This window comes from Canis lupus, chromosome 6, assembly GCF_003254725.2.
Source record: "Canis lupus dingo isolate Sandy chromosome 6, ASM325472v2, whole genome shotgun sequence".
NCBI lineage: Eukaryota > Metazoa > Chordata > Mammalia > Carnivora > Canidae > Canis > Canis lupus.
Genome location: NC_064248.1, coordinates 39,055,601 through 39,064,973, shown reverse-complemented (window position 1 = coordinate 39,064,973; position 9,373 = coordinate 39,055,601). Strand labels below are relative to the sequence as shown.

General features: G+C 53.6%; 1 protein-coding gene across 16 annotated transcripts in view; it reads left to right on the top strand.

Annotated features, from left to right (window-relative positions):
* The first annotated feature begins 3,260 nt into the window (after positions 1-3,260).
* Positions 3,261-9,373, top strand: part of MAPK8IP3 (mitogen-activated protein kinase 8 interacting protein 3) — a 46,234-nt gene continuing 40,121 nt past the window's right edge. For 13 of the 16 annotated variants that reach the window (XM_025417028.3, XM_025417022.3, XM_025417020.3 and 10 more), the window contains exon 1: positions 3,262-3,773. In XM_025417028.3, coding sequence (XP_025272813.1) covers positions 3,456-3,773 — 318 coding nt within the window. In that variant the 5' untranslated portion in view covers positions 3,262-3,455. Of the gene's footprint in view, positions 3,774-9,373 lie in introns of all 16 variants that reach the window. The other 3 variants (XM_049111520.1, XM_025417021.3, XM_025417024.3) reach the window with 1 other exon arrangement.

The window sequence follows — 9,373 nt, the reverse complement described above, 5'->3', positions numbered from 1 at the left end:
CAGCTTTGAGTAGAATGAGCAGGGATATGCCAGCGTCTTTTGGGTTTCTGTAAGTTAAAGGTAAGGATTCCTTGTTCTCCTACACCATTTGTTTTCCTAAAGAACTGAAAGTGTTGAACTTGCCTCCAAGTGGACTTTGAAACTCCATAACCAGCCTGGTAAGAGCAGATGAGTGCTGAGCTTTTGGTCTGCCAGTAGGTTAAAGTCCTATAAAGAAGGCACGCCTTGAATATCTTTCCATCTTACACATTAGGTATTTTCGTGTGGCCTAAAAGCAAACAACATCTGTATATATTACGTGGATCTAGGGTGGATGAGATCCAGCTTGGGCCACGTGCTTGGAGATGCGCACAAACACCCCCTGGACCCAGGCCAACACCATAGCACATCAGTAATAACCCTGACAGGGGCACCTGGGTGGCTCATTCAGTTAAGCTTCTGATTTATTTTGGCTCAGGTCACAATCTCGGGGTCACGACATGGGGCCCTGAGTTGGGCTCTGCAGTCAGCAGGGAGTCTGCTGGACTTTCTCTCTCCCTCTGCTCACAGGCATGTAGAGGCCTGCAAGCAGGCACTCGCTTGCTTGCTCTCTCTCTTTAATGAGTGAGTGAATGAATGAATGAAAAATATTATCTAAAAAAATAAAAACCTGACATACACTACCTGACACCGTGTTCATTTGTTCATCTGCAAACATGTCTGAGTGCAGAGCATGTCCCAAGATCTGGGCTAGGCGCTGGCATCACTGCGCGTTTGTAGCAGCTGGTCCAGCCACAGGCCAGCTCAGGCCTGGGGAATTAACTCGTCGGTCTCCAAGCGCCAGGCAGTGGCCACGTCTGGAAGGACCAAGAACACGGTAGCTCCACCGATGTTACGGTGACGGAGTAAACAGCAAACGTGAAGGGTTGCCCTTTCGTGTCCTGTGCTTTCTCCAGAAATGTACTGGCTCTTTCCACAGTGTAACTTGTTCTATTATTTTCCAAACTTTGTGAGGCTGTATATTCCTCCTGCGTTATCCAGTTCATTTCTTCTCACTTCCTTCATCAGTATTCTTGGAGGTCATGAATGAAATATTCCTGTTTTATGTGTGAGCTATGAGATGCCATCAAAATTAAGCGTAGGAAGAATCGAGGGGGACATTACAAGGAACTAGGTGACTCTAGCAAATTACAGTAGAACTTTGAAGTTTTTATTTAAACTCTAGGTAACATACAGTGTATGATTAGTTCCAGGTGTACAGTACAGTGATTCAGCATTTCCATCCATCACCCAGTGCTGCTCACAGCAAGTGCCGGAAGCCCAGTCATCCATTGCGCCACGGAGCCAGGCTCAAGTGGAACTTTTAAAACCTGTGTTCTCAGGGATCCCTGGGTGGTGCAGCGGTTTGGCGCCTGCCTTTGGCTCAGGGCGCGATCCTGGAGACCCGGGATCGAATCCCACGTCGGGCTCCCGGTGAATGGAGCCTGCTTCTCCCTCTGCCTGTGTCTCTGCCTCTCTCTCTCTCTCTCTGTGTGTGACTATCATAAAAAAAAAAATTAAAAAAATAAAACCTGTGTTCTCACGTTTTAGGGGTTTTTAGTGAGGAAAAAAAAATATCTCACATTATCTAACAAATCTGAAAGTAAATTTTACTTTAAAGCAAGTTGTAGCTTAGGTTCCCTGGGTGCACAAATGCACTAGCGGCCTCCTTCAGTAAGCACCAGGAATTATCCAGCATATCATCTTGTTAAAACTTCATTTTGTTTTAGCCGATTTCCAGTAAATTTGCCCAATTATGTTAGTAATAAAACCCAATAAGGTTGGTGGTAAAGCTGGCCTCTCACAGTGGGGACTGCCCAACTACAGATAGCACTTAAGGGACTTTTCAAAGAGGTCGTGTTTTTGAAGAAAGGCCTAAGGCCTAAGTCTTCAGCATTCCCCGCCCGCAACACTCATAAGCTTTCCTGCTCAATAGGAAAATTTTAATATATTTGTTTGTCCTGGCTCATCGTTTTGAGAATAAATGTAACAGTTCTATGTTGCATGCCTATTATTTGCTAGAGGTGTGCTAAGTCCTTTTCATGGATCAGTTTATCAATGTTCCTAACGTTCCTAGGAGGTTGGTAGTTTTTAAGGCTCTTTGGACATGAAACTTGGGATGGCGGAGTCATTTCAAAATCCAATCATCTGAATCTGATGACATGAAAACCTTAGTTTATCTTAGTGGAGTGGGTGAGCATCCACCCATAGAGCAAATTAGGTTACAAGGAGTCCATGTGTATCATCATATATATAGGGCACCATCTGCAGGAGAGTTTGTTGATCTGGTGCAATCAGATTGGGATGCACCGACGGGGAAGCATTTCTTCAGGTAAAAGCCAGGGTTAGGACGTTTCTGTTGGCTTTAAGCTATGGCAGGTTTGCGTTTTTATTTAAATTAGAATTAGCATTACCTATGTGCCCCCCCCTCCTCCGCCAGCTGAAGTGTAGGTTGTGGGTTGTGTGTTCCCCCAGATGCCAGTGAAAGAAAATGCACGTCCCTAGGGGCAAGTCTAAATCCGGGCTTCGGAGTGCCCGCACCGAGTTCCAGAGGATCCTAGTTCAGAAGGGAAGGCGCGGCAATCGGGCAAGAGTCAACCGACACAACAGGCGGCACAATCGGGCCGCAGAGGCTGCAGGACGGGATTAGGGGACTTCAAAACGAAGCTTACTAATGCGATTTCATAGAAGTGGCTGCAAGTGGAGGAAAGAGGAGCCCATCAAGGCGAAGACTAGGATCAAGGACACACAAATCTAAAGTGCAACCGCTGAGAAGGACGCCCAAGGGGGGGGGGGGGGGGCGGTGGCACAGCAGTGAACCGGGACCTGGAGAAGCACCGCGACGCGCAGGACTGCAGCACCTGGACCTGGGGACAAGAGGGGCGACCCGGGTGGGGGGGCCGGCAGTGGGCGGTATGAGTGTGTGGCCGCGGCGCTGACGTCGGGAGGCCCGCTGCAGCCCTACGGCGTGCGGACCGCGCCCCCGGGATCCCGGCGCACACGCAGGTCACTGCGCGGGGCCGGTGCCGTGGGGGCTGCGGGAACCCGCACACGGTGTGGGCCGCCCGCGAGCCGAGCGCGGTCCCGCCGGACCGGAAGTGCCCCCGGCGGGGCTCAGCCCGGCTTACGTCCCGGGGGCCGCCTGCCTTACGTCACGGGCCCCGCGACCCCTAGCGGCGCGGCGGCGCGGGGCTCGGGCGGGACTTCCGGCGGCAGGACTTCCGGCCGCTGACTGACGGGCGCAGTCTCGCCGGCGGCAGCGGCAGCGGCGGCAGCGGCAGCGGCAGCATCCGCATCCCCAGCAGCATCCGCGGCGGCGGCGCCTGAGCCCCGAGGCCCCAGCGGCGGCGGCGGCGGGGAGGCGACGGGCCGCGGCCTGCAGACGGCGGGCGGCCGGGGCGGGACAGAGGGCCGCGCTGGCGGCGGCGGTGGCCGCGATGATGGAGATCCAGATGGACGAGGGCGGCGGCGTGGTGGTGTACCAGGACGACTACTGCTCCGGCTCGGTGATGTCGGAGCGCGTGTCGGGCCTGGCCGGCTCCATCTACCGCGAGTTCGAGCGCCTCATCCACTGCTACGACGAGGAGGTGGTCAAGGAGCTCATGCCGCTTGTCGTCAACGTGCTGGAGAACCTGGACTCGGTGCTCAGCGAGAACCAGGAGCACGAGGTGGAGCTGGAGCTGCTGCGCGAGGACAACGAGCAGCTGCTCACCCAGTACGAGCGGGAGAAGGCGCTGCGCAAGCAGGCCGAGGAGGTGCGTGGGCCGCCGGGGGCCCCTGCCCGCCCTGCCCGCCCGCCCGCGGCCGCGCCCGGGGTCTCGGAGTGCGCGGCCGGGCCCCGGCCCCTGCCCCTGCCCCTGCCCCCGCCCCCGCCCCTGCGCCGGCCCGGGCTGCCGCGGCTTAGGTCCGCGGGAAAGGCAGGTCTGGTATCACGATGTCACAAGACCGTGCCCGTCCCGGCCCGGGAGCCCGAGGTCTGACACGGGTGAATGTGCTGCTGGAGGCAAACACCCGGCCGGAGCCGCCCTAGGGTCGCGCCCCTGGCAGCGGGCTTCTGGGGGTGAGGTCGCCGCCCCGCGGTCCCCGCACTGGGGGTTGGGGGGGGAGCGGTGTTAGCTTACGTGGGAGAGGCCAAGAATTCCCAGCGGAATTCTGAGATGTCTGCTGGCGAGCTCCGACATCTCCGCAACCTGGAAATCACTCCTTCCCGAACCTTGTGGGGGACACCGCCTGCCTGCCGCCGGCCACCATCACGTATTTAGCGCCCAGTGTGTGTCAGACCCAAGGATGCGGGGGGTGTGGGTGCGGGCGCCCATCCCTGCTCTGCCTCTGTGACCTTGTCCACATCGCCTGCCCACCCTAGGTTTTAATTTTCCGTCAAATGACTCGGTTGCCCTAGGTGTGTTCTAAGCCCCTCACGTTTTGTTATTCCCGGGCATGAAGTGATACTCTCTGGTTCGTGAACACAGAGTTTCTTATTAAACGAGCCACATTTCTTTTCTGTTAGTTTGGCCTAACGCATTTTCGACGTTAGTATTGGAATAGAAGATGGTTTCAGTATTGGGGTTTTCTCTTAAATCAGGGTGGTGTATGTCCCAGTTTGGTTTAAAGCATGTTTATAAAGACTTAAAGTGTGCCTTATAGCATTCCTGCGTTTTGGTAGTAATTTTGCTTTCGGGTTTCAGACGTCTTGTCAAGAGGCGGCTGTTTATTGACTGGGGTGTTAAGCTGTCCAACCACTTTAAAGCTCTCAACTCAAGGGGATGCATGAGGTCATCGGTTTTCAGGGTTCAGAATGGGGCTGGACCAAGGTCACATGGCCTGGAAGAGCCAGGCCAAACCCAGTCCACCCTGACTCCTGGCCTGGGCTCTTCTTTCTGTATCGTGCTGTTGTGGGAGGTCAGAGAGCTGCACCCCCAGATGACTGGAGTGCTGGGGTTCCCCTTGGCCAGCCATGCGGCTGTGGCTGCCTTCCTAGGACTGGGCAGTGCCCTCCACTTTTCTGAGTCCTCTCTGTAGCCTTGTAAGGTCCAACTGATGATGTTTCAAGTACGTTTGTTTTCTTTTTTTTCTGTACCTGTGTGGTCAGCACTGTGAACCAGAAGCCACTGAAGGGAGAAGAATTATAACCTTCTAGCTTAAAAATGAGCTCAGTACACATCAGGCCTCTGCCCTGTGCAGCTCAAGCGCAGCCGTGAGTGACTGTGCTTCTGGCCTCCCACTTGCCTGGACTGAGAGCTGGAGGGTGTACGTGGGGTTTGCAGGACGCTGTCTTTGAGGCCAGGACCGAACGCTGCCCAGAGCTCCCTGAGCAGAGAGCCATGAAGCAAACAAATGCTTGGCTAGCCAGCGCAGGGCTGTGATTAGATGCTGATAGGACGCCCTTGCAAAGACCTCAGGTGATGTTACAACTAAGGACAAGGACCAGACCCCGTAACCTTTCTGGCATTTATCGTGTTCATTAAATCCAACTGACGGTCATTTCTGGTTTTGTGGAAAAGACCGCTTCTTTTTCTAGGCAGGGACTTGAGATCACAGATGTGTGTCTGATAGTACAGGAGCTGGACCGTCACAGGCGGAGGACTGTCCATATTGCAGAGGAGCTCCCGGTGCCTGGCCACTCTGCTTCAGAAGGCTTAGTCAGAGCTGGTAACCCGAGCCGCCTGCAGCCTTCCAAACAGAATCTGCAGGCTTTGTTTAAAAAGCCTCGAGCAGAGCAAATGCCCCTGTCCCCCACTTACTGCCCATAATTACTGCAGCGAGAGATTTCCAGTATGTTCCGTTTCTGGGATGGCTCATTTCACAGGAGCCATGGTGGCTAAAGATAGTGGGGTCCAGGGAGCAGGGCCAAGTCCTGGAGTCCTCGGACGCAGGCTTGAGCACCAGCGCAGCCCTTGGGAGCTGCACTTCCTTCCACCAGTCTGCTGCTCTCTGGCCGCAGTGGCCACCTCCGTAAAGCGAGTGAGTTGCCAGCTGTGAAGTTACTTGCGTATCAAGTGCCAGGTCCCATCATTGGCTGTTGTTGGCCTGAAGAACTGCGGAGAGGTGGGTTTAGTTGAGTCAGGGGAGAACACCTCGATGGATTTGCAGATGGAGGCACGGGGCATCTCAGTCTCTGGTTGTGTGGGCTTTACCCTTGTAAGGGACATCCCCGAGTCCTGATCAGGCATGCAGAGCCAAGTGGACCTGTTGCTGGGTTCTAAAATTTCTACAGAGACCTTAAAAATGTCTTTATCTGATTTCCAAACATTAGGAAAGTGTGCGGTTGAGTGGGTGGGAGGACTGGAGAGCGAGTGGATGCCCACCCAGTGTGATCCTGCAGGAGGAACACGCAGAGGCCTCCCCAGGCAGCAGAGAGCCCTCTTCCTTGCGGAGGTCAGGCACGTAGTGCATAGGAGGAAAAATCGTGTTTGAGAGACTGCGTGTGAGTTCAGTAGCCATTGTCGGCGTCAAAATCATCTCAGCCCTAAAAAAACTACTAGTGGTACCCCAGGTCATACCAGACAATCAGGTGTGCATGGGCATCTCCTGCGGCATAAGGAAGGTGTGCAGCAGGAGGAAAGTTTTACCCCAAACCGTTTGTTTCTGGTTAGTAAAAGTATTTTACTTCGTGAAGAACATTTGGATAGGATTAAGCTGGAGGGAGGGAAAGCCCTAATCCTCTTCTGTAGAGATGGTCACCCTGCCTTTTCTCATGCATGAATTGATCCACCAAAGCAGGGGTTTTCTTCTACTTTCCCCGCATGACAAATAGCAAATTCACCTCTGCTTGGACAAGGCATGTGATCCCTTTTTTTGCCATGTTGTAATATTAAAAGCAGTCTTAAAATTTTTTTAGATTTTTTTTTCTAGACAAGACTGTTACGGTTAGTGGCCAGCATAGCCTTTCCCAATTGACTTTAAAGGTCAGCCCATCAGCCTGGGTGGCTCAGCGGTTTAGCGCCGCCTTCAGCCCAGGGCGTGATCCTGGAGACCCGGGATCGAGTCCCATGTCAGGCTCCCTGCATGGAGCCTGCTTCTCCTTCTCCCTCTGCCTGTGTCTGTGCCTCTCTCTCTCTGTCGCTCATGAATAAATAAATAAAGTCTTTTAAAAAATAAAAATAAAAAAGGTTGGCCCATTATAGCTGTACCGAATCTCCAGGAGAACAACCAGATCTGACTTAGAAATAGAGACAAATTGCCATAGAAGAGCAAAGAGAGGCGCTTCCCAGCCAGAGCGAGCATGTGGGGAAGGGCCCACTTTGGTCTGCAGGCCTCTGGGCCCCCAGCCCTGGCACCTGCCCATCCTCCTGTGGCAAGAACTGTCCCAGCTAGACTGCAGTGGGGTCAAGGACTGGCATGAGTTAGTTCTTCCCAAATGAGGACTTCTAAATTAGAGTGAATACCTGAATTTCATGGGTTATTTTATATTATTATATTTAAGGATTTTTATTTATTTATTCATAAGAGACACAGAGAGGCAGACACACAAGCAGAGGGAGAAGCCGGCTCCCTGTGGGGAACCCAATGTGGGACTCAATCCCAGGACCTAGGATCACACCCTGAGCCAAAGGCAGATGCTCAACCACCGAGCTATCCAGGTGCCCCTTTTTAATTATTGTTTTTAAAGCTTTTGTTTATTTCTTTTAGAGGAAGAGAGAGAAGAAGCAATGGGAGGAATAGAGAGAGAGGGAGAGAGAATCTCAATAGACTCTGTGCTGAGTGTGGAGCTCAAGTCGGGGCTCGATCTCATGACCCCGAGATTGCGACCTGAGCCAAAATCGAGATTTGGTTGCTTAACTGACTGAGCCACCCAGGTGCCCCTTTGTGCTTTTTGTTTAAAACAAACAAACAAACAAACAAACAAACTTTTTTTTAATAAACTATCCCCAGTGTGAGGCTTAAACTCATGACCCTGACATCAAGAATCACACACTGCAATTGAGACAGCCAGACACCCCACTGGGTTATTTTTGTTTTCTAAAACTTTCTGTTTTGGAATCAATTCTAGAAATTGCAGAAATAACCCTGCACCCAGATTCCCAGTTGGGAACATTTTTCCATGTTACTCTTCCTCTTTTTTTTTTTTTTTTTTTTAAAGATTTATTTATTTATTTATGAGAGAGAGAGAGAGAGAGAGAGAGGCAGAGACACAGGAGGAGGGAGAAGCAGGCTCCATGCCGGGAGCCTGATGTGGGACTCGATCCCGGGATTCCAGGATCACGCTCTGGGCCAAAGGCAGGCGCCAAACCGCTGAGCCACCCAGGGATCCCTACTCTTCCTCTTATCTCCATTCCCCCCCCTTACTCTGCCACGATCTCCCAGGTCCACTCATCCCCCTAGTCTCCTCTCTTCTGGATCAGGTCCTCACTTTCTGCTGTATTTTTTATTTTTATTTTTATTTTTTAAAGATTTTATTTATTCATGAGAGACATAGAGATGCAGAGAAATAGGCAGATGGGAGAAGCAGGCTCCATGCAAGGAGCCTGATGCGGGACTCGACCCCAGGACTCCAGGACCACGCCCTGGGCCAAAGGCAGGCGCTAAACCACTGAGCCACCCAAGGATCCCCGCTTTCTGCTTTATGCAGCCGCCACGATGGTGACATCACAGGCCCCTTGTTTCCAGGACAGCCCTCAGTTTGGCTTCCATGTGGCCCCAGACAGACTAGGGCAGACATCCCCAGCAGGAGGTCCCCTGGGTGATGTCACGCGTCTCCCCGAGCCTCTGAAAGCCTTGCCCTGTGCCGGACGGGTGCCGGAGAGGAGGATCCCAGCTCAAGGCGGGCAAGTGGCCCATTACTGCAGCAGACCCCTGGGGAGGTGTCAGCAACTGGTCCAGCATGCCTTTCCAGGCATATCTGCTGGCCCATCGCTTACCAAGTCCCAGCCATTCTTCTGGCCCGAGTTTGGTTTCTCTTCTGCCACCGTCCTGGTTCCAGCCGGCATGTCACACTGCTGCTCCACCTGCCCCATCTGCCACTCCCCCCTGTGCTCATTCGCCAGGGTAGTCCGAGTGCCAGGCTCAGCTGCAGGCTTTGGGGGTTAGGTGTGGGGTAGGCACCCAGGTGGGGTGGTGCTGGGGGAGACGCCACTGGACACCCGCCTGCTGATGGGGGGTGGCTACACTGGGTAGACAGGGCGAGGATCCCCTCCTGCTTGAACCCTGCCAGGCCTGGTCTCGCTCTGATGAGGTCCCAGGCCCACCTCCCTCTGGGGCCTGCTCTCTGCACCACTGCTCTGAATGCTGTGCCAGTTCCTCTGCGCCCCTGCCTTCTGGGCGGCTGGCACAGGGCTTCACGCAGCACATCCAGACGCCAGGTGCTTGGATGAGTGAGGGCTGGAGGGACACGTCCCCATGCTCACCCCAGCTCCCC